The sequence below is a fragment of the Aedes albopictus genome, chromosome 1 (genome assembly GCF_035046485.1).
Source record: "Aedes albopictus strain Foshan chromosome 1, AalbF5, whole genome shotgun sequence".
NCBI classification, from domain to species: domain Eukaryota; kingdom Metazoa; phylum Arthropoda; class Insecta; order Diptera; family Culicidae; genus Aedes; species Aedes albopictus.
In genome coordinates, this window is record NC_085136.1 from 222,346,586 (window position 1) to 222,371,648 (window position 25,063).

At 43.5% G+C, this 25,063-nt stretch overlaps 1 protein-coding gene across 1 annotated transcript; it reads right to left on the reverse strand.

Moving 5' to 3' along the window:
• Positions 1–22,154: 22,154 nt before the first annotated feature.
• Positions 22,155–24,063, reverse strand: LOC134291136 (uncharacterized). Its single transcript, XM_062858497.1, has 2 exons — positions 24,057–24,063; positions 22,155–23,836 (listed from the first exon to the last, which is right to left on the reverse strand). The coding sequence occupies exons 1-2, from the start codon at positions 24,061–24,063 to the stop codon at positions 22,155–22,157; spliced, it is 1,689 nt and encodes a 562-aa protein (XP_062714481.1).
• Between the last annotated feature and the right edge of the window lie 1,000 nt (positions 24,064–25,063).

A 25,063-nucleotide genomic window follows, 5' to 3' on the forward strand; every position in this document is an offset into this window, starting at 1 on the left:
GTCCTCAAGGAGGATTACTATCGCCCTTATTGTGGTCTTTGGTAGTGGACGAACTCCTTAAAAAACTCATCAATCAAGGCTTTGAGGTTATTGGATACGCAGATGATGTAGCTATTCTGATACGTGGGAAATATGACGACACGATATCTAGCCGGCTACAATCTGCGTTGAATGTTACCATCAAATGATGCCGAGAGGAGGGATTAAACGTAAACCCTTCAAAAACTGTAATTGTACCTTTTACTAGAAGGTTAAAAATAAATCTTACTGAACCAGTTGACAGCCAAAGCTTGCGCTAACCGGACGCGTTTATACCAATCGTCATAAAATGAGTGCAAAACGCGAAAACACATTGGTGATAGACTTCAGTGTTTTACCTAGAACACCTGAGGTGCCTGCTGTGCATAAATTCATATGTGAGCAACTGAAGTTGGACATTAAACACATCCGAAATGTCCAGCTTCACAATGTACGAAACTGCAGTTTGTGTTTGCATGTGTTTGCATCGAAATGGTAGACATGGACATCGCCAGGCATTACCAAGACACTCGCCATTTGCAGCACATCATCAGATGTGGTGAAAATGAATACAAGATCCCCGTGTATGTAGAGGATGGAGCAACCAACGTGCGGGTGCACAATTTACCACCCAACACGCCTTCTTCTGTGATTGTTGAGCACCTTCGGAAATACGGAACTATTCTTTCCATTTCCAGGGAAAGGTGGAAACACTATTTCCCTGGGCTCTATAATGGTGTTAGAGTTGTAAGAATGCAGCTCACTCACCCAATCCCTTCGTACATATGTGACCATCGCCAATGACGTCACGATGATCACATACCCAAGTCAACCGAAGACGAAGAAACCTCATCCTCGAAATATCAACAACACCACCACACCGCAATCGAACGTAACACAGACTGTTAGGACGACCACCGAAACATACGCTCTCGTGGAAGCCGACTTTCCACCGCTAGATGCTGCACAACGACAACGAGGTACATTGAAAAACAACAACGATAGCCCAAATCGAATGCCTAAAAATGCTGAAGTTAAAATGCCCACACAACCCGATCACGTGAACGCCGACAATAGCGAACCTGAATCAACAGAGAGTGAGTCAGACGAAGAACAATTACCAAGCAAGCGACGGCTGTCATTGGATAGAAAAGAGAACACTCCGAAACGTAAAACGCAGAAGCAGAGTTGCCAGAACGACGGATCGGAAGATAGCCCACCCAGGTAACCAATAAGCAGTTAGAATAGCATTAATTCGGCACTATATGCGCCTTTACTGCATGACTTTAAATGCTAATCTGCCGTATATGCGCCATTAGTGCTAATTAAATGCAGGTTTTGGCCCAATATACGGCTGCTTAAATGCTTAACCCGCATATCCCCCAGATTGTCAAAAATAAAAACAAATATTTTCCCCTGCCCATTTCACGGCTTCCCTTTCTTTTCTTTTTTCTCACTCTCCTGTGGAAGTATTGAGGCTTGGGGCACGTCCTGAAGTGCTGTTGCTGTTTTTTTTGCTGCTTTCGGCCAAATTGAGATTTGATCCCTCGATCCTTTGGTTGACGATGGTGCTGAACTGCGCTACAGGGTAAGCTATAGATGATTAGATAAAGCGCGTTGGATTTTTGATCTATTTAAGGCACGAGTATTACATCGGCGGCAGTTACTTCGAGCACGGCAGTTGCTGATAATAAAATCGATCATAGAAAACCAATCATGGAATTAATTTATCAAAGCATGTTTTCCCATTGATTTTCTTCGTTGTTACCTATGATTGACTGGACATACGAATAATGATGGCTTCTACAGCCGTGGTACGTAAATTATGAAGTGGAAATGTGTTATGGTTTTAGCATCACCCATCTTTCTCAGCAGTTTCATGGCAATAAAGTAGCAGTTATGATGCCTGTTGACCAAAACATACAATGCATTTGAAATGCTACGAAACTGCTGTCAGATTTTAAGTAGCATTAGAATTGTTAATATAGGGCAGTTTAGCAGTCGGACTGCTATGATACGGCAGTAAGCAGGCCGAATGCAGAAATGAAACAGTAATACGACTTATTTAAATGCTTATTGGTTTCCTGGGCAGATATTGAGGAAACCGATGTAGTGACAGTTGAATCAACCGATTTTTCTCCGATAAAAACAAGGAGTATGAAAAGTAAAGTTTATAAACAAAAATGAAATTATGTAATGAATCTAAAATTCTAAGAGATGAACCAGCCTCGGGCTGAAAATCTCTATAATAAAGATAGAAAAAAAATCTTACTGAACCTTCTTTAGATGGAGTTCAAATTCAGTTCTCAGAAGAAGTTAAACATCTTGGGGTAACTTTGGACAAAAGACTGAATTGGAATTCTCATTTAAACAATGTTTTAACCAAGGGTACCAATGTCCTTTGGGTCTGCAGCAAAGCCTTAGGAAAAACCTGGGGTCTTGACCTAACATGATTCACTGGATCTATGCTGCAATAGTCCGGCCTAAGATTACTTCACTTGTTTGGTGGCCCAAAACAAATGAGGTAACCTGTCAAAAGAAGCTAAGTAAGCTACAAAGACTTGCTTGAATATCTATGACAGGAGCAATGAAAAGCACTCCATCAGCTGCTTTGGATGCCCTTCTCAATTTACTGCCATTGCATCAATTTGTTAAACTACAAGCGGCAAAAAGTGCCCTGCAGTTTAAACATTACAATAAAGTCCTAGACGGGGATCTTGTTGGACATTTGAGGGTCATCAAAGACTTCAAATTAAACATGGACCTAAAAAAACAGTAGAAGATAGGATGATAACGAAGACCAACTATGATGTTCCCTTCAAAGTGGTGAAACCATGTCGCTATGTTTGGGATGCTGGTGGGCCAAGTTTACGTCCAGGTTCTATTGTATTTCATACTGATACTGATCCAAGATGGGAGAAAATACTGGAGCTGGTGTTTTTGGTCCTGGTATCAGTAAGGCTATACCAATGGGATGCAGTCCCACTGTATTTCAAGGGGAAGTTCAAGCCATTCTAGAGTGTGCCAACATTTGTCTGAAAAGAAATTATAGGTTTGCCAAGATCTGTATTTTTTCGGACAGTCAGGCGGCTCTAAATGCGCTAAAAGCTTTTACGTGCCAATCAAAGCCAGTGTGGGAATGCATTATTTCTCTGAAGCAATTGGCCAGTAGGAAGGAGGTAACGTTATACTGGGTGCCTGGTCATTGTGGAATTCTGGGAAATGAAAACGCCGACAATTTAGCTGGACAGGGTGCGGCAACAAGCTTTGTAGGCCCTGAACCTGTCTGTGGAGTTCCTGAGTGTGCTCTTCGGATGAAACTAAAAACTTGGGAAATGTCCACGGTAGAATCTAATTGGAATGCCACGGGTACATCCAAGCAAGCAAAAAGGTTCATAAAACCCAGTGCAGAAAAAGCCAGGTCCATACTGAATCTAAACAAAAGAGATCTCAGGGTAATTATTGGTCTGATGACTGGCCACTTCCCGAGTAAATATCATCTAAGAAAGATTGGAAAAATCCAATCCTCCGAGTGTCGTTTTTGTCAAACGGAAAACGAAACTGCCGAGCATTTACTCTGCAATTGCGGAGTGCTGTACCATCACAGATTGGCGATATTTGGTAAAGGGTTTCTAGAGCCCTTGGAAATTTGGAGAAGTAATCCTAACAGGGTACTTTATAAAACGAATTGTGCCTAGTTGGGATCTGGTGTTACATCAACCATTGTCCATCACAGCTCAATTGTGACAGGATACTTGACTAGCACCAAATTAAATATGGGTCATACCACAATATTCCTAAATAATGGACGCAGTGGTTAAAAGGCTCTACAGATGAGAAAAAAAAAGAAACATCAGCGGAAAATGGAGGAGTGAAGGAACGCCGTAGCCACGATAGATCTAGCGAAAGCACGAGAACCCAAAGCTGAAACGCGTTCTCCATACAAGCTTCGGTAATAAATTGTGAAGTCCCGTTCCAATATTTTTCAAAAAAATTCTTCCACTTTGGCACTTCTATGGTCCCAAACCCCTATTGTTTTGGGGCAGTACACTGAAAGACGGCTTGCGGTTGAAATTACTATTCTGAGGGTCAATTTAAATACACAACGCCACTAAATTTGTGCAGATTGATTTTCGTTTCATTTCAAACAGATTAACGTTTTCAATTTTATCATGGACCCGATTTACAATTTAAAAAAGTTTCTGTTGGCAATCGGATTCGAACCAAGAACCTTGAGATCACCAGGCTCGCGCGCTACCACTCGGCTATCGCACCGGTTGATATGGGAGAAAACAAAACGCGTACAAGAAGCGTTTGTTGGTCGATGATCATCTTTTGCCATGGTAAATTTGAAAACATTTTTATGCTGGTCATTACCGCAAACCGTCGTTCAGTGTAGGTGTAGGGACTTTAGTCCCCGAGCAATAGCTGAAAAATACCTTACTCAGGTATGGAAAACCGAATACCTACAACCTGAATGATGTATAAAAAAGCCCTGCGTAAGAGGTAAAATACCTAAAATAATAACTGGTGTGTATTCTGTGCATAACATGTAAATAATGACATCAGGTATGGCAATACCTAAATAATAATCGGCAATTTTTCCATACAAATGGTGATTTTTCCATAATTGAATAATACCTCAGTTCTTCTTCTTCTTCTGTATGGCTCTACGTTCTCACTGGAACTTGGCCTGCCTCTCTCCAACTTAGTGTTCTTTGAGCACTTCCACATTTATTAATTGGAGGGCTTTCTTTGCCTACCATTGCATGAATTTGTATCTTGTGAGGCAAGGACAATGATACACTATGCCCAGGGAGTCGAGAAAATTTTCCCGATCGGAACGGGAATCGAACCCGCCGTCTCCGGATTGGCGATCCATAGTCTTAACCACTAGGCTAACTGGAGACCCCAATACCTCAGTTATGTGTCAGTTATACGTTCCTGCTCGGGTCCTGGGGCCTGACGAGGCCCCCGCTTGCGAGTCAGCCGCGTAGTCGCCGGCTAAGAATAGGACTACTAACCCCAATTCAAGGTATCAAGCGACCCGTACCGAGGAATGAGTGATCGATCTTTAACGGAGCCTGTGGGGTACCTGGGAACACCCCTTCCCCCACAGTAAGTTGTCCCTTTCCGCGTCAAGGCAGGGCTCTGGCGTGGTGGACATTCTTTCCCGCGCTACTCGTGGGATTAAACCATGACTTCAACAAACAAAAATCAGAATCTGGGTGCAGGTAGTAGTGGTGCGGTCAACCCCTTCGCAAGGAGCGGGTTGATGAGGTCTTCGGTTAGGAGAAATGAGGAGTTAAGCGCGGGAAGCTGTGTACGCAGCTCAAGCGTGAGAGCTCCAGTCCACTCTCCGGCAAGCCAGGCGAAAGAGATAATCGATGGAGCATGGCTGCTGGGAGCCGTCAGCCAAGAGAAAAAGGGACTACCCGCAATTGAGGTGGCTGAGCAGCAGCTTGGCAAAATCATCGACTTTGCGTCCACCAAGTCGAATATCAGCAAGGACCTGAAAACGGCCTTGTATCGATTTCGGGTGTCGATGGATGAGACCAAGCAGGAGCATGCCGTACTCGCGATGTTGACTGCAGCAGCGGTGAACCCTGTGGAAGGAGAAAGTGCCAAAGTTTACCCAAACGGAGGCCTTCTCTTTCGCAGGTACTCCTAGAAAAGTGGCGGATGCGAATGCTCTTGACAAGCGTGACAAGTACTCGCAGAAGCGGACAAGGCAGCCGCCTGGTGAGGAGCTGTCTTACGGTGCCCGTAAGGCCAGACGAATAATAATAACCCCGAAGGTTGGCAACAAGGCCGGAAAGTCGGGTCCCAGCCAGGATTCCCGGAAAGCTGGTAAGGGTGGGTCTAAAAGGGTTGGCCCGTCCCGGAACGATGGAAACAAGAGGTTGCGACCGTTGGTGGGCCCTCAGCAGCCGCATAGTAGGGCGAACCAATGGGAAGACCTTCCTTGCACTAAAGTGGTGCGGAGGAAGAGGAAGACGAAACCACCGGTAGAAGTGCAGAACGCCAAGCCAAGGCGCAGGAGAGGAGGTGCCAAGCTCGAGAAAGGTGACGCGCTCGTCATCAAGACAGAACAGTCCAAGCACTCGGACGTCTCGATGCACTCGAACAGTCCAAGCACTCGGACGAAGGCGATGCGAAGCGACACCAAGCTCGAGGATCTGGGAGCCGACGTGCGCAGTGCTAGACGTACTCGTACGGGCGAGATGATACTGGAGCTGAAGCGCGAGAAGGATTACAAGGGCGCCACCTACAGGCACCTACTGGCAGAAGAGGTCCTTGACGAGGTAAAGGTAAAGGTGAGGGCTCTCACATGTGAGGTGACTCTTAAGATCAAAGACCTAAACGAGGTCACCGAAGTGGAAGAGCTCGTCACGGCACTGCGGCAACAGTGTGATGTGCAGGTGGTCGCCGCATCCTTTAGGCTTAAGGCTACATTCCACGAGCCACCCCAAGCAACCAAAAGTTCGGATAAAACAGCATGTTTGGGCATAATCAGCTATTCGAAGGAAGATGAATAGCGTTCTATACAGCTCACTTTTTAAGTAGTTAACCGAACTTCAGTTCATAAAAAGTACACTTGTGCCGCTGAAAGGAACGCTATTCAGCTTAAAAATAAGCTTCCGTAAAATGAAAAAAAAGCGCTTAGTCCTCAAAAGTAATTTTTGATTGAGAGACATTAGCATGTGTGGAATCCTTATTGACTAATATCTTGAAATACATTTTTGATGTTTTTTTTTTACTTACTGAGACTTGAACTTGGGTTCTCCTCGTTGAAAGCCGACGCCTTACCACTACTCCATGTTTGGATTGTTAAGCACTGAGGGATTTTACTCAATGTGCTGATATCATTTATTAGTGCTCAATCAGGTTCGCGTGTGAACTTTCTCTGAACTTGAAATACTCTGCGAGACAAACTTTTTGAAGCCGAAAGTTCGGAAGAAGTTTACGTGGAACTTTTTGTGAACTTACACAGTTTGACATTTTCAGTTTGTTTTGGTCCACAGTTTAGGCAAGTGCAAAGCAATAAATTAGTGCCAGTGTCGGTAATTCTTAAAAGATTATAAGTTTTCAGTGACTACGATCGCGTCGAACACCGGCGCGCTAGCGCGGCAAGTGAGACGGGATGGAAAACATCAGGCAAAACTGGAAGACTTTTGCCGTAGCCGAAAAAAAAAACTACGGCGGAACACTGGGTGGAGCAGTTGCTCGCTGAGAGGGCAGCCTTTGAGCCACACAATACGGATTCTTTGCGTGGACTTCAAGTAAGTACGTTGAAATATAATAGTGAAACAAAGTGTACTTGTGAAATTAACACAAGCTGTGGCTGCTGAGCTCGATTTCCGAGTGATTTCCCGGGTAGACGAGAATATCTAAATCATATCTCAAATCGAACACTTTTTGCTGTCATAGCTCGATGTGATTTTGATGAGTTATTCAAAAATCTAGTGAATATCTCACAAATAGCTCAAAGTGATATGTTATCAGTTGTTGTTTCTGTCGAAATAGCTGAAAATTTCTACATAAGAACAAGTTTAGCTCTTCTGCACGAAATGGAACACATACACCCATGGTCCACTGCACGAATTTATGCTGGCCTGCTTACTCTCTCGCGAAATTTGACGTTTGAGCGGTGCCGACACCGCTCAAACGTCAAATTTCGCGTGAGAGTAAGCAGGCTAGAATAAATTCGTGCAGTGGACCATAGAGATGGCTCAATGTTAGTGAAATGCCATGTGCCCCTTTCTGAGCTGTGGATACGAAGAACCGCACGCTCTTATTCCCATAACAGCGAGCCACAGTTGAGTGGTAAGCATCGCCGCCTGTGAATCTTAAGGTCGTAGGTTCGATGCTGGATGCTGCCATATTTTTATTTTTTTTTTCTAGAAAAAAGTGACATATCTTGTGTGCTATTGTTTTGATCTTGTAATATCTTAACGAGCTATTATTGAGTAGTTCACCATATTATATTTTGCTATTATTTCTGTTCTTTTACCTCTTATATCAATCAAACCAATATCAGTTTTTGCTCTTCAGTAATTCAATCAATCATAGCTCAATATGCTATTCATCAGATTTTTCCTCCTACTCGGGTTAATTGAATGTGAACTTCTCCCAAGCTCCGCTGTCTCCGAAGTTCATGTGAAGTTCACTTTTGGTACGGTTAATTTTTATCCGAACTTCATGTTTCCGAAGTTCATGTAAAGTTCACTTTTGGTACGGTTAATATTTATCAGAACTTTGAGTAGTAAGTTCAAAAAAAGATCAAAACAAGTTCGGAGCGGAACATTTCAAGTTGTTGGTATATGTCCATTTGAACTGTATTCAGTGCCGCATTTAGGGAGGGGCCAGGGGGGCCAGGGCCCCGGGCCCCCACATTTCAGGGGCCCCCACAAAATTTCACTTCACAAAAAAAATGTGAAGCAGGAAAAAAGTATTACAATAAACATCTCTTGATTTGGTTTTTGTTATTAGAACTTTAAATTACTGTCTACTGGCACGATGCTGCTTGAGTAAAGTCCTCGTGCTCGTGCTCGTGGTCCACAACGTGCTCTTCACTGCCGCCTTGCCACTCGTGTCCGATTGCCAGCATGGATTTGTACGGAACCGGTCGACCACCACAAACTTGATGTGTTATGTCACTAAACTGTCGCGCGAGATGGAGTCCTATCGTCAAGTCGATTCGATCTACATAGATTTTGCGAAGGCTTTCGACATGGTTCCCCATTGCTTAATCGTGGAAAAGATGACCTACCTTGGATTTCCCGACTGGGTGACGAAATGGCTGTTTTCTTATCTATCTGATCGTTCAGCATGCGTTTCTGTCCATTCAGTGCGCTCCTGCAAATTTGGTATCCCCTCTGGAGTGCCTCAAGGCAGCGTTTTAGGCCCTTTATTGTTTATTATTTTTGTGAATGACCTGTACCAGGTGATTTCATCGGGTAAGTTGTCTTTTGCCGATGACCTGAAACTGTTCCGTGTTATCATGTCACAGTTAGACTGTGTGGCAATGCAGGCAGATTTAGACGCGCTACTTGTGTGGTGCGGTGACAACGGAATGCTCATCAATGAAAGCAAATGCAAAGTTATATCCTTCACTCGCCGCCACGCTTCGGTTACTAACCAGTATTCCATCGGATCAACCCCAGTAGTGCGTGTTCATTCCATAAACGACCTCGGAGTGTTCATTGATTCAAAAGTCAGGTTCAACGAGCACATCTCAATAGTCACTGCTAAAGCATGGTCAGCGTTAGGCTTCATTCGTCGACATGCATCGGAGTTCACTGATGTCTACGCACTTAAAACTTTGTTCTGCGCATTGGTTCGAAGCATTCTGGAGTACGCGGCTCCTGTCTGGACACCGTATCATGCGACGCAAATGTTAAGGATTGAGCATGTACAACGTAAATTTTTGCGGTTCGCATTACGACATCTTCCATGGACAGATCCAGCTAGCCTCCCAAGTTATCCGGAGCGTTGTCAGCTCATAAATTTGGAAACGTTAGCGGCGCGAAGAGTGAAGCTTCAGCGGCTATTTGTCTTCGACCTCTTCAGTGGAAATATTGATTGTCCAGCTCTTCTTGGTGAAATTCCGTTGAACGTCCCACCACGACGATTCCGTAGCTCATCTCTTTTGACAATTCCTCTGCATAGGACAAATTATGGTCAAAATAGTCCTTTTTGTGCGTGCTTAAGTGCTTTTAATGTGGTTAGTGTTAACTTTGATTTCAACATGTCAAAATTAGAATTTAAGAATAGTATTGCGCAGTTCCCACCCAACTGGACCCCTTTCGCAGTTAGTATAAGTGCAGGATCGTGAATAAAACTGCGATTTTGCATCGAATCGTTTCGGTGTCTTCTGCGCACTTATTCAGCACTTTGTAATGCATAAGTGCGCAGAAGACACCGACACGATTCGATGCAAAATCGCAGTTTTATTCACGATCCCGCACTTATACGAACTGCGAAAGGGGTCCAGTGGGGTGGGAAATGCGCAATATTAGGAATATAGGATAATCAAACAATCTGTGCGTCCATGACGAAGATAGTGATCAAATGAATAAATAAAGATGTATGTGATATGTTGTGATTCTTTTGAGAAAAACTTTAACTATATTTGTCCAGCTATTGATGAAACTTAAATTCTGCCTCCAAAATTCATTGCCATTATATTATTTGTGCAATTGCTTATGATTAATTATCGGAAATCCTGATGAAAATCTTCGATTGAATTCTAGAGGAACTCCAGAACTGGAGAGTCAAAAAGTTCTTCTAAATTTAAAGTTTTTAAAAATATGTTGAAGAATTTTGTATAGCGTTCTTGGAAGAACTAAAGAACACCACAACTGTTGCAACATTTTTTAGAGAAAATCTAGCATGAAATTAAGGCAGATAATTTCGAAGAGTTTCAGTCCATTTTTTTTTAGTTAAGAGATTTGCTTGCTGAAATAAGGATGAATTCTGATAAAGTCCACAGATTTCTATAGAGAAAATATCAGAATAAATTTGTGGAGAAATTGGCTAATATTTATCCGGGTTTTCCGCTAATTATTTTCAAGAAATTTAACAGGGGAGATCGTAGTGAGCGTTGCCGCGAACGGTTGTGTTTTCGTTTGCTTGTCAAACATTTTTTGCAATTTTTTGTGTTTTCGTGAAAAGTTTTTCCGCGATTCTTTTAGCGATCTGTGCGGCACTACGCCACCCGGGCAGTTATTCCGCGAGTGAAAAGTAGATCCCTGTGAAGTCGCGTGCCGTATTTTCCTAACGATGCGAACTCTTTTAACGTCGATGGTTGGGTTGGTGTTCCGCCCGCCGCACTCGGTTAGGAGAAAATAATTGAGTTATGTGAAATATCCGTATATCAATATATTACATTGGATAAATGCTGCACGATTTGTATTAAGAATTGCTTCTGGTGTCGGGCTCAATTTTGTTAGTTTGGTTTTGTTTTCGTGTTGAAAAGCTATCAGTGGAAGAAAAGAAGTGTTTTCATCGCTCGGCTTGGATGAGCCGTTTGGTACTACGTCACCCAAACATCGCCTTCAAAAGGAATCCTGTTGCCAACATCAAGCATTCTGACGGACGTCAGAAATATCATTTATCAATGAAAGGGTCCACGGACGATCAATTTATATTTGGTGAGAACGTTTCATGCTTCTTTTTAATGTGCCATTATTACATTCATATATACAACTAAATAGTTTATCAAATCTCGGAGCGTTTGGTACGGTATGTCCACGCATCCTTCCTCCCCTGTAGATTCTAGAAGTGATCCGATTTGAGATATTTAAGAGCTTATGGAAATCGAATCATTTCAAAGAATCATCTTTGCGGTAAACGCTACGCAGTAGGCCTGGCCGCTTTGACGCTTGTGTCATATCATCGATATGCTGCAAGCATCAATACTGACAAGAAAAATGTTCGGGTGTAATCTAACCCGATTATTTTCCAGGATGCTTTCTTGTACTGGCTGCGTATGTGTTAGATTAGATTAGATTAGAATTATTTTCAAGAAATTTAACAGGATTTTTAATTAGAAATTAGTTCCAAAATTCCATCAGGAACTTATCATGAATTCCCTCTAAAATTTCTTCAGCATTTTCTACTATAATCTTTTCTTTGATTTCATAATTGAGTGAAAAATTCTTGTTCACCAGAACCATCCTTTGCAGTCACGTTAGAACAAGTTGCTGTTAAGTGTTATTTCTTCATGATGATCGACCTGCAACTTCTCCCGAGATTGCAGCAGGGATCCACTAGAAATTCTCTTTGGATTTCGCAAAAACGACAACACCGATTGTGCTACAAATTTTGCTAGAAATGCCTTGAAAATTTCAGCTTCTTGCAGTTTCTCTATGAACTCTGGTATGAATTTCCACTAAATCGGGAATCTAATGGCGCGAATACATTTCTGAAAAGCATAACTTCATATAAATTTCTACGCTAGAATTTCAAATCTGTTATGAATAAATTTAATGGATATCAAAATCATTCCTAGCTCTGTCTTTTGTTCTAGATTCAAATTCTTCCCTAACGACATTAACCTTTCAGGACGCGCGGCATCCAGCAACCGAAACTGCACCGCGCTCGCGATGTATACGACGAACGAGGATTTTTGATGGTGGTGTACTTTTTACAACAGCGCGCGTCCCGAAGGGTTTATACTTTCCTTTGTGGGCAAATTTGAAAAGAAAGGATCATTTTTTTTTTATTTTTCCAAAAATATATCCTCTATATAAAGGGCCCCCACAACACTGTGGCCCCGGGCCCCCACATTTGTAAATCCGGCCCTGACTGTATTTAAACTTTAGTGGCACGCAAACGTTCAACATGAGTTCAGTTAGAATTTGATTGAACTCTGCCCTAAAGTTCAAAGTAAGTTTTTTTCTGCACCTTTTTTCGACTTCAATGTCGTTTTGAAGAGAAGTCAAAAGCTTGTATATGTACTTCCAAGTTCATAAACAATACACTTATAACTTTTTGGAGAATCAAGTTCAACGAAACCGAGATTGAACCAAATTTGAACTTCTGAGTTCGTTCTTCAAGTGGAATCCGAACTTTTGGTTGCTTGGGACCGGAGGTTTGCTTAGGTTGATTCCGAGAGCAAATAGTTGGAAGTAACATTGCACCTGACACAGATCCTCTTAGACCTTGGTTACTTCCGACAGTATCTATATCTATACCGTTTCGGGCATGCGGTTTCTCTCAAATACCCTTTTCGTGCTGGTTTAGAGAAAACGGCGGAACACGTTTTGTTCGTGTGACTGCGTTTTCGCACAATGCGTGACCGTATGCTTGCTACATGCGGGGAACACACAACTCCGGACAATCTTGTCTAGAGCATGTGTTGGGATGAGTTTGACTGGAATGCCGTTTCAACGGCCATCACTCACATCGTCTTGAAGCTACAGAGGAGGTGGCGCGTGGACTCGGAGAATGGCTAGCTCAGATGCGGTACAAGAGATGGCCCAGGGGCTTGGAGTCGGCTTCGTAGGTCATACCGATGCCATGCGGTCGAAATCGACCCTTACAACGATTAAGTGGCCGCGGAGAGGAAGTCCTGGTAGCGTTGCTGTCGTGGCGTCGGTGTACTGGGTTGGATTCAAGCACGTGGTTGGTAAGTGCCGGGGCAGATGGAGACCCTACTGTCAGCAACCTTCTGATGCAGCTGATAGGGCCTGAAGGGTAGTTATACCCTTGCCTTCAGCAGGTTAGATCTGGTTGCACGTAGGCATCAGTTCTTGATGCCTGCAAGACAGTTGGACGCGGTCGTGGGGTTGACCCTGCTCGTCTTCCGAGGACAAGGGAAGTGGTGAGGACCACTCGGGAAACTGGCTAAGCCCAGCATGCTACCGTGATGAACTCTCCAAAGCGAGTCATCGATGTTCGTTGCTGCAGGTTACGTATCTTACCTTGAGGGTGCGATGTGTACTAGCCCTTCTGTGAAGCAATGCCTTCTTGGTGGTTCCGGAGAGACGGAGGGATTGGCGACCATGGGAATAATGTTTAGTGGGTCGAGGAGAGCAGTCCAGGCTTTTACTTTTGTTGTAGATGACGGCCTTAACCTCATACTATCCGGACCTTCATGTTCGGGTGTCTGTTGAGCAGATTTCCCCCTACGGTTTAGATAAAAAAAAAGAGTAAGACCACAGACAAACAGACGTCTCACTCTACTCAGCTTTCATCGTTTCACTTTTTTTACGATTGGTTAAAATATTCTGTAGCTCGCAAATCGCTCGCTGACACGTGCATGTCTTTCAACCAACTACTGCCGTCAAGCTGATTTTGTTGATTCATTTGGTTGCTATTATAAACCCTAGCTCCGCCCATCCATAAAGCATCTCAAGCGTTTGATAGCTCTGATATCCATGCACGCAATAGAAACACGTGATTGATGAACAAATTGAAATTGAAATTATGAAAAGAAATCCACGCGCTCCGGTGGGAATCGAACCCACGACTCCCAATTCGATAACCGGGCGCTTCTCTCCTTCATGCTATGGAGCCACTTGATCATCTCCGTCGCCTGAAGGCACAGAACTGAACTCGATTCCACTAATGCCAATCTCGTTCGGATGGAAATAGATGAACATCTACACGTCTCTGTTGTGTGCAATGTGCATGAATGTCAAGGTGGGAGAGGAATTACAGGTAATTTTCGATATCACGTACCCTCGGTCTCGATATAGAGTGCTTCGAAATGTGCGACACAAGAGGCATATGCAGGACTCCCAGATTGACAGCGTGCGTGGGACAGTTCCTCCAAAGGAAGATTGGTAGTTTTGTCAATATGCGTTATGGGGAAGTGGGCAGCTGTGTAAATGCAGGAATCTTGACACACGATTATTGGTCATTACACACGGTAGGCACTGACAGATGTTTGTACTTACCATGCACCTTTTACAGTTGCATAGACCCTCCGCGAATCGTTTCGATCTATGTTTTCCTGCACTTCAGCAACCCCACTCTTTTCGTGTTGCCGTTTCTTGCTGCGGTGGTTCTATTCTTTTTCTTCCTACTCATTCCACCCTGTGCCAGTCTATGGTAAGTATTCGGCTTCTGCTGACACCAGTCTTCGACAAGTGTTGAATAAAATTATAGTTTTAAGCCGACACATCGTGTATACTCTATTCGTCAATATAAGTCTATCCCTTTTTCCCCTAACTACATCATTGCATTGCTTCATCTGCGCATCCCAAAAGCAAAAACGTACGCGTGAAGATATGGAATCATCGTCAGCTTGTTACAAACCTCTCCGCAAAGATAAGCCTTTCTGTACAGGAGATAGTAAACCGGCTGTCGATCCATTCCCTTCAGCCAAATTCTGCCATGGAGCGGAACTTTTTCAATTTACGTTAATCAGTTTTATCACCGGTTAAAATTTGCATATTTCAAACTACATGGAACGGTTTTACGATGGTTCTTCCATTCTCGAAAAAAATCGCCATCAACACTAACGATAAACACTCTCACATTCATTCAATCTAAAGGATGTTCATTTCCGATGACAAGTGCTCTTGTCGGAATATGGGCATGTCAGAAAATATTTTTAGCAATCCTGCCTGGCACAGGACTAGGACGAGGCAAGGAATGCGGCGGGACGACGAGCAGCCACATAAATGGAAACCGCAATGCAGACAGGTCTTTTTCAGTCATCTCTACACGTTGTCGCCAGCGGCATCCAGCAGCAGCAGCAGTGTGATAGTGTCGTGACGTCGACGACGGTGATGGTGACCGAAAAGTGCACTCTATTCTCGAGGTCAAACTTGTGTATGACGGACGGAGAACTGGCGCGGTCGTCGGTCGATCGGTCGAAGGCAGGGAGGATTTGGGAACAGGACCGGCGAATTGAATTCCAAAACTTGATGGCGGCGAATATGATGAGCGGATGGTATTCGGTGCACGTTGGGCATGACAATCGAATAAATTGGTTATGATATTGAATAGATTTAGGAATGCATCCATTACGTGGCACGGCTGATGGATGTGACGTGAGTCAGTTTTTAGCTGTCATTCAAGAATGTGGAAAATTATTTTCATGGGGTGTTCAATGGATTTCCAGTTGATGATTGAATTTGCTTCGTTTGCCTGTTGTATGGATGTGAGCGCCGGAATGGTTCCCTCTGATGGGACATGAATGCAAATTTAAATTTCTAATTCAGGAATGCTCAAACTGTGGGTATGATCCAAAAGTGACTCTCAAGCTGATTTTTGGCTAGTCGCGATATTTAAACTTTCTGGAGTTCAACAGACATCAGTGCTTTTAGGGAAATTCGTTTTGGTATTGATAAAACTAAATTCTCGCGTTTAGTATCATACAGGCGTATCTACAATGATCGATTTCTCTTCATCGATTATCTCTTTGGATTATTCCGGGAAATACGATCAGTGTTCTGATGATCTCTCAGTGTTTTTCGGTTCCAGACGATTAGCACTAGTATCTAGAATCATGAAAATAACTAGAAATGATTTGCCGGCCAAGTTATTAACGGAAGAGAAAATCGACGAAGAGAAATCGATCATTGTAGATACGCCCGTATGATACTAAGCGCGAGAATTCCACTTTAAATGATAAATTTGTAGATCCTACTCCGTGATGATTATACCTACATACACAAATGCATTAGTTTGCTCAACAACACATTTAAGATAAGACCACAGACAAACAGACGTAACTCTTAAAGGAATTTCATCAAAAACTTTTGTCCGGTGTCTTTTTTATGAGCACACTGCCACCTGTTGGTACACACCAAAAATCAATTTGCGATTTCAGCAAACTGGTTTGCTGAACCAGAATCAGCAAACTCACGTTTTACTGATAAATCAGCAGTTTGGATTTATTTGCTGAAAACCAGTTAACTTTTCGGGTTTTCTGAATTTTCAGCAAATTTTTCCGCCATCAGCATCGTTGGCTACCTCTTGTCAAAATAAAAAGAAAAATAAAAAAAAGTTGGTGTGGTGCGCGCTGCCTGGAATCGTATCCCTATTTAATAAGTTTTTCGACGATTTGAAGTGTGTAACCAACTCGTAACGTGGGTAGATCACCTTGGAATGGTGCGTTACGGCGTAAGATCTACCATATTATACCAAATTTTAATCTTGCTATTTTCCAGTCTGGTTAAGGCCGGACGGGACGGTGGTTGAATAGTCCGCCATTGCTCTGTTGTTAGAAAGATGCAAATCTCAACTTCTACTTCATATTTTTGACTAGAAATTTGATCGTTCATTTGCTCACTTGCGGTGCACAATCGATTAAAGTTTCAGCTACGTCAGTGCAGTGGAAATTGATATTTCCATCTTCAAAATCGCGAGGCAAATTGTTAGAAAGAGAGGTAAGATAGCAAAATTTACACGTCGTCCCGTGCGGCCTTAATTTAAATGCAGGATCAAGATTTGGTTTACTTTTTTTTACTGTTTTTTTTATGCTTATTAATTGTTTTTTATTCTATTTTTGTAATTTGTTTTTCACTGCTAATATACCGTTTGTTTCAGAGGAATGAAGGTAAATTTCTCCTATGTGTAAATAACACAATTTATAAAAAATATAACTGTTGTGAACGTATCACCATTTAATACTATTTTCTATTTCAGATTTACAAGCAGCGATCAAAACGGCAAGGCATCTCTTTTTTAGAAAGATTAAGATTACCGTACGATTCAGTGGCAGGTAGACCACGGTGTCCGCGTCGATTTCTTCGAGCCGAGTTTCGTAATTTCGCGTGTTCTGTTTCTTCGAGTTTCGTTATTTCACGGGTGTTGATGTGTGTTTCTTCCGTTTCTTATTTTCGCGAACCTCGTTTTACGCAAACTATTTTTGATATTAAAAAAAAAAAATGAAATGTCTGGAAGCCATCCGGTAGTTAAAATACAGTGATCGGGGCGTGAGTGTGGTATCCGGGATCAGCCGTAAGACGCCAGCTAGCAGTAGATGCGGTTTAGTTTTCTCGAATTGATTGTGCGGTGGACATTATTCCCTGACATGTCGCGTATGTGACGACGTATTCAATTTTTCGCGAGTGCATCGTTCGTAGCAAAGCAAGAATCGGTCTGGTGATTGTAGCAATTTGTTTACCAAAACAAAGCCCCTAACAAATCATCCTTCCCGTATCCAAACTCCTAGTGATTACTCGTAGTAACGCAGAGAATTCCTCGGTTATTGGCCTAAGCGAGAATCACGTCATCACTTCCTTCCCTATCCTCAATTGACCTGCATTCGGACGCGGCCGGCGCTGGTATTGCTTTTTAAAAAAGTATTGGGATGCCAGCATTTACACAATGAGGAGAAGGCTAGTCCCAAGCATTATCTGTTGGTTCTTTGTGTAAATGCAGCTGTCCTTGCAATAACAGAGGAGCAACCGCGGGCGGTCAATCATGCTCATGCTCATGAAGTGTGTAACCGTGCCAAATTTTACAGCGCATATCTCTTGCGTATAAGGATATGGTAAGTATTTAAATTCCATACGAATTTATAGGATAAAGCAATGTTTTCTTTGCACGACAGATAAACCCCCAGGACTAAAAAGGCGATATCCACGATGCCTGGAAGAATGATCCACGACCCGGCAGTGCGACCAATAACATGAGTTCAATGAGGATTTCAGCCTGATTTGTGTGATCCGACCATCTCATTTAAGATGATTAATACAAATTAATGAATCAACATCAATTTTGTTCATTGAAGCTAAAAGAAGAAAACCCAATGTTTTGTTCTGATTTGCTGAAACTCTTCAGCAAAGTGGTGGTGAATTCCACGTCGGCCGAGATCACTGAAGTTTCAGCACAATTTGCTGATCATTCAGTAAACTCTTGACAATCACGATGACAGTTGAAATTGCTGAAAATTTCAGCAGTTTTTTTTACTGAATTGATTGCTGAAATTACAGCTCGGCAAAATTCAGCAAAACTTTGCTGATTTTCAGCGGAAAAAATTTGGTGTGTAGAACCGCGCGAGACACTGTCGGCCATGATGGATTTTTATTTGACGTTTGTCTAACACGCACACTACTATACAAATCGCCAGTAATATTCGTTTGCATCATTCAGCAACGTGTACACTGGCAAACGTCAAAGCGATCGAATTTGGTGGAAGAATCGTGGAAATCAAATGAAATTTGAATTGATCGTTAAATGCATGTGTCAAGACGATTTTAAGAGTGTTACGTCTGTTTGTCTGTGATAAGATGATAGTACGCCACAATACTTAGTTCGTGGCTGCCGCACCTGGCACCTGGGCCACTCATCGAGCTTTCTGCGCTCCACGCTTTCTTGTGTCAACCGAATCAGTAGAAAACCCGTACTTTGCAGAGTTGTTTTCCAGCATTCATGCAACATTCTCTGCCCATTGTATACTTCCTGTTTTGGCCACCTTCTGGATGCTGGTTCGCCGTATAGTGCAGTAACCTGTTTCATCCTTCTCCGCCACACACCGTTCTCTTGCATAGATCGTCCATAACACGTGCGCTTGAACTCCGAGTGCGTGCAGGTCCTCTTTGATCATGGTTCAGGTCTTGTGTCCGTTGAGGACCATCGGTCTTATAAGCCTTTTGTACATTGTGCATTTGGTGCGGGGATGAATCTTTCTGGACCGCAGTTTCTTCTGGAGCCTGTAGGAGGCACGACTTCCACTGACGATGCACGTTCGAATTTCACGATTCACTTTGTTGTCAGCCGTCCGTCAGTAAGATATTCCTGTCTATCGTCACATTACACATTACTACCTAGACGGATTCGGTCGTGTTCGGTTCCGCCTACCAGCATGTACTTTATTTTTGATGCATTCACCGCTAGCCCGACCTTTTCTGCTTCTCGTTTCAGACGGGTTACAGCTCTGCCACCATTCCAAATACTCTTTCGATTATGCCCATGTTGTCCACAAGGCACACAAATTGACCGGATTTTGTGAGAATCGTACTGGGCTGTTGAGCCAGGCTCGTCGTAATACACCATTCAGAGCGATGTTGAAGAGTAGGAATTGTCGGATCTCAGAATAAAATCTAAACGCAAGAAACGCACTTTTATACAAATCACTTTTATTTCCCGTTCTCTAACAGCGAGTCTAACAGTACTCCATCTTCTAAATCCTCTACCGTTCTCACTGTCCTCCGACGGCGACGCTGGCGGCGTTCACGTTGGATTCTCTCTGATAGGGGTGATCAGTGTTGCTGCTCTTTCGCAAAGGGCGAATCCGATCCTGACATCCCCCCTCTACTTTAAACGTCGAAAACTGCGTCAGTATGGTAATCCTTGAGGTATGCTGGTTTGCGCGACATCCGCATTGATCGGCTTGTGCTCTGGTCCGCTTGTGTTTCCTGCGGTCCCGCTTCCTCTGATTCATTCGTGATGTCCATGTCCCGGAGTGGCAGCATGGCTGATTGATCCTTGAATGGAGGGTTTTCTGTCGTACTCATCGATGCTGGTAGGATTTTCAGATGTGCAACATTTCTGTTTAATACTCGACCCGAAGAATTCGATTGAACCGTTGCATCTGACCCCACAAGCTTGATCACTGTGTATTCCTCAGGCGCGAAAGTTGTCGACAGTTTATTGTCTTTAACTGTTCGTTTAACTACAACAGTATCTCCTTCTCTTATTTCTGTTACCTTAGCGTGTCGCCTGCAGTTGGCATAATCCGCATACTTATCCTTTCTCGCTCTATCTCTATCCATTACTTCCTCCTCTTCCTTTGATGAAGCCTGCTCGCCAAAACATGGCAGCTTGTCTCTCAACAGACGCTTGAACATCAAAATAGAAGGAGCCACCCCAGTTGTGGCATGTGGAGTGGAATTGTACATAAGCAGAAACGACCTAAGATCCCACATCCAGTCTGCGCTCGACGATTGCTGGCTTATTTTCAGATGTTTCAAAATCGTCTTGTTCGCTCGTTCGACTTCGCCGTTTGCTTGCGGCCAATATGGTGTTGTTTTCCGTAGAATAATACCGTATTCATCACACTATGCTCGCATTTCCTCACTTACAAACTGAGGTCCATTATCAGACCTAATAGATTCAGGAATCCCAAACCTACTAAACGTTTCGTGAAGTGCCTGAACTAAACGCCTTGCCGTTATTTGCTTCATGACAATAGCCTCAGTAAATCTACTGAAGTAGTCCACCATCACAAAAAGCGTGTGTCCCGTGGGTAGTGGACCCATGAAGTCAACCGCTATGTCGGTCCATGGCTTATCAGGCATCGTTGTACTTCTCACTGGCTCCGGTGGACCCAAGGAAGATACTAGGATGCAGTCCTTACATTTCTTCACATTCATCTCAACCTGTTTGTCCATCGCTGGCCACCAGACCTTCGTGCGAAGACGACGCTTCATTGCGGCCATTCCCGGATGCGCTTCGTGTGCCACCGCCAGCACTCGTTCACGTAACTTCGTAGGAACTACCAGTCGATTGCCTCTTAACAGAACCCCTTCTGCACTGCAAAGCTCATCCACATAAGGTTTGTACTCCTTGAACATGCAATCCATTATACCAGACCGAAGACATTCCATTATCTGCGTAAGTTCTTCATCTTTTGTCGTTTCTTCCTTGATTTCCTGCAACGTGATCGCTTTTGGAATAGACTGTGCTACAATGCTTTGAATGCACTTTTCTCCCTTTTCATCAAAAGGTTCTGGTGGTAATTCGCAAAGCCGCGAGAAGACGTCTGCTAGATTAGCAGATCCTGGAATATACTCAACATCGTATGTGTAGTTCTGCAGCTTGAGAACCCACCTCTCGATCCGAGCGCAAGGGCGAGACTTGGGGTTAAACAGGAATTTCAGCGCTTTGCAGTCGGTCAACAACGTGAATTTTATTCCAAGCAGATATAAGCGAAACTTTTCTACGCCCCAAACAAGCGACAAAGCTTCCCGCTCTGTTTGGAAGTACTTCTTTTCCAGATCCGTGAGTGCTTTGCTGGCGTAAGCAATCACACGACTTCTTCCCTGTGAATCTTCCTGTAGGAGTACAGCACCCAACCCCGTTGGACTTGCATCTGTCATTAACTTGGTTCGATCCTTGGGGTTGAAGAATCCGAGATGATGTATTTTGAAAATATCTGACTTGATGGACTGGAATACGGAGCTTTCTGTCGTAGTCCATCTGAATTGTACCCCTGATCGAAGTAAATGTCTGAGTGGTTCAGTTTTAGACGCGAGGTTTGGAATGAACTTGCCAACATAACAAATCAATCCGAGGAAACTTCGAAGTTCTGAAACATTTTGCGGCTCCCGAAATTTCTGGATGACGGACAGTCTGCTCTCAGTTGGGCGAACTCCTGCGGATGAAAGCTGGTGACCCAGGAATTCCAGGCTTTCAACTCCATAGATGCACTTTTTTTCGTTAAGTAGAATATCGTATTCCGAAAAACGCTTCAGCAACGCTGCGAGTCTTCTATCATGCTCGGTCTTATTTGAGCCAAACACAATAGCGTCATCGAGGTATACAATAACTCCATCGAGACCAGCTGTTATAGTTTCCATTGTTTTCTGAAATAGCTCAGGTGCACAGCTGACCCCGAACATTAGACGTTTGTACCTACACATTTTAAGAGAAACAATTCAATAAGGTCTTATCTTTGGAAATTCATGTTTATTCAACAAAACAAAAGAAAATCAATATGTTCTCATCTACCTGTAGAGACCATACTTGGTGATGAAAGTCGTTATGGGTCTTGATCTTTCGGACAACTCGACCTGATGGTACGCTTCCTTAATGTCCAGTTTCGAAAAGAGCACTGCGCCGGAGACCGATGACAAGAGCTCATCCACTAACGGTAAGGGATGAGTTTCACGGAGCACCGCTTGATTGGCCCGACGCATGTCAATGCACAGTCGGACTTCTCCAGAATCCTTGAGGACGGGTACTACTGGCGACACCCACGGTGACGGACCTGGAGCCCGCTCGATAATATCTAGCTCAAGAAGTGATCGCAACTTCTCTTCGATCTTTTCTTCCATCGCAATCGGTGGTCGTCTATACGCTTGTTGTACTGGTTGCACTTCTTGGTTGATAGGTATTTCAACCTTCACTCCCCGCATCTTCGGAAAGAGAATACGGCGCTTGGTTTCGATCGCTTCAATGTCGTATCCAACCTTGAGAACCTGCAGATCCTTGGCGGTGCGATCACCCAACAAGCAGCGTTGACCGTTTTCGACGACATAAAACTTTGCTTCGACTTTGTTGTTTACTGCCTTAATCTCTGCTTGGAACATTCCCGCCATCTTCAATGGTTCTCCGGCTCCATACGCGATCAGCGACCTGTCAATTTTAGTTGTGGCATTCATCACCTTTACTCCAGCCTCCTTCATTTGGTCCCAGACATTCCTTGTTATAATGTTGGCATCCGCGCCAGAATCAATCGTCATCGGTATGTCAACTCCTCCAACCTTGAACGTGAAAACGTTCCGACCCATCGCGTAGAATACGAAATCTGTGCTTTGACCTTCCTCGGTTTCTTCCTGAATCGCCCGGATACGTTTGACCTTTGGTTCTGGAATACTGTCGATGGGGCGGCGTTTGAATCCCTGCCTTGTACCATAACATCTCTTCGCCCAGTGTCCTTGTTTCCCACAAGCCGCGCATTTTGTTTCTTTCGCCGGGCAATCGTTGCTTCCCTGCACGTGTCCACGGCGTCCACATCCGTAGCAAGTGAAGCGATTATTCGGCTGTTGACCAAGCTGTGTACGATTCTGGTTTCCTGGAGAAATGTATGCCCTACGTTTCTGGAAAGGACGAAACGGTGGTTTTGCAACAGCGTTCACTTCGAATTCCGGCCTGCTTTGGATGTTGGGTTTCGACAATTTTTTCGATTGGTCCTGCGATTCGGCCAAACTTGTACCCAACGCGATAATCTCTTCAAGTGACCGGTCTTTCTGCAGAAGTCTTGTTCTTAACTCCTGTGACTTGCAGCCTTGTGTGATGCGGTCGGCAATCAACTCATCTGTTACACATGCGTCGTAATTGCATCTAGCAATCTGCTTCCGCAACCGCAAAACAAAATCCGCAAATCTTTCTTCCGGTTGTTGAACAATCTGATGGAAGATATGCCGCTCATACGTCTTACGGCGAAATGGCTCAAAATAGTCATCCAGGCATTTGATGGCCACATCATAGTACGGTGGGTCGACAGCCACATGAGGTACTTGATTTGTCCCAGGCAAATGCCGTAGCAGTTCTTGAAGGGCCGGACCGCCAAGGTAGGCCAACTGGGCCCGTTTGTCCCGCTGTGCCTCGATATTATGTGCCAGGAAAAAACACTCCAAGTCACTTTTCCACGTTTCCCACAAAGCTGGAAGACTGCTAGCTTCCGCTGTAACGTCAAATGGTTTAATACGACTCTATGATGATATCCTGTAAAACAAATTTGATTTATCCAAAAGAATGTTTGCTTAATAACTTTTTTCTATACCTTGTGAGTTTATTTTATCCCAATGTTTTTCATGCAATATAATTAAGAAATGGCGGCTATATTATAATGCTCAAACGTAAATATACATAAGTTATGGTTGCTTCCCACCAACCAAACAAACCGAACATCGTAAACGACCAGAATAGTCAACACCATCAAGTAAGGAATCTGCAACGTCAGCTGGTGGAGCTAGAGAAGGAGCTGCAACGACTCCGCGCGCATTTCTACGAAGAACAGTCTATAGCACCGCAACCGGACACCACCACGAGGCACCACAACGCGATCCAATTGAGTGTGCATACTCAGCAAGTAGCTGGACAGGGCTCATAGGTAGTCAGGGACTCAGGATAGGTATAATAAATCAGTCTAGAGTCAGAGCTCTAAGTGTGAAGTTCAATTTTGTGTTTTTTAAAAAACCTCTATCCGCAGCCCCGTTTTATAACTGGCTTAGTGCGGTAGGATACAGTGGTGCAGTGATAATTAATATTTATTTATTTATTTCGTCAAACATACCGTAGACTACATTTTCACTTAACTATATCACTTAATAACTATATTCTACTATATCTCAAAGATCTAAAATATTTTCTCAAATTTGTTCTAGACATGGTCAAACTAATAGATGCACAGTGCTGATTATAAAGGTTCATCATTCGATTCAAAGGACCAAATTTTGCATAATCTGTTCTATGTTTGTTTAGAGCAAATATATTACGACCTCTCAATAGTCTAGCAGGAGCATAGAAATTTATACATGATAGTAAGTTGGCGGAGTCGATGCGTTGAGATATTAAATCATTTATAAACGAAACCATGGCAAATTCGCGACGCTCCTTCAAAGTTTGAATATCTATAAGCATGCATCTAGCTTCATATGAAGGCAGTGGAAATGTTGACCAACCTAACTTGCGTAAGGCATATAGGAGGAACTGCTTTTGTATTGATTCGATTCGATCCTCATGTGTTACCATGTAGGGAGACCATACTATGCTACAGTATTCTAGAACTGATCTTACATAAGCGACGTACAATGTTTTTATCGTGTATGGTGAGTGCGAGTGAGTGCGTTCGTGAAATCGTCGACGAGGGAATATCGACCGACGAGGAAACATCCCCAAAGGAATATTG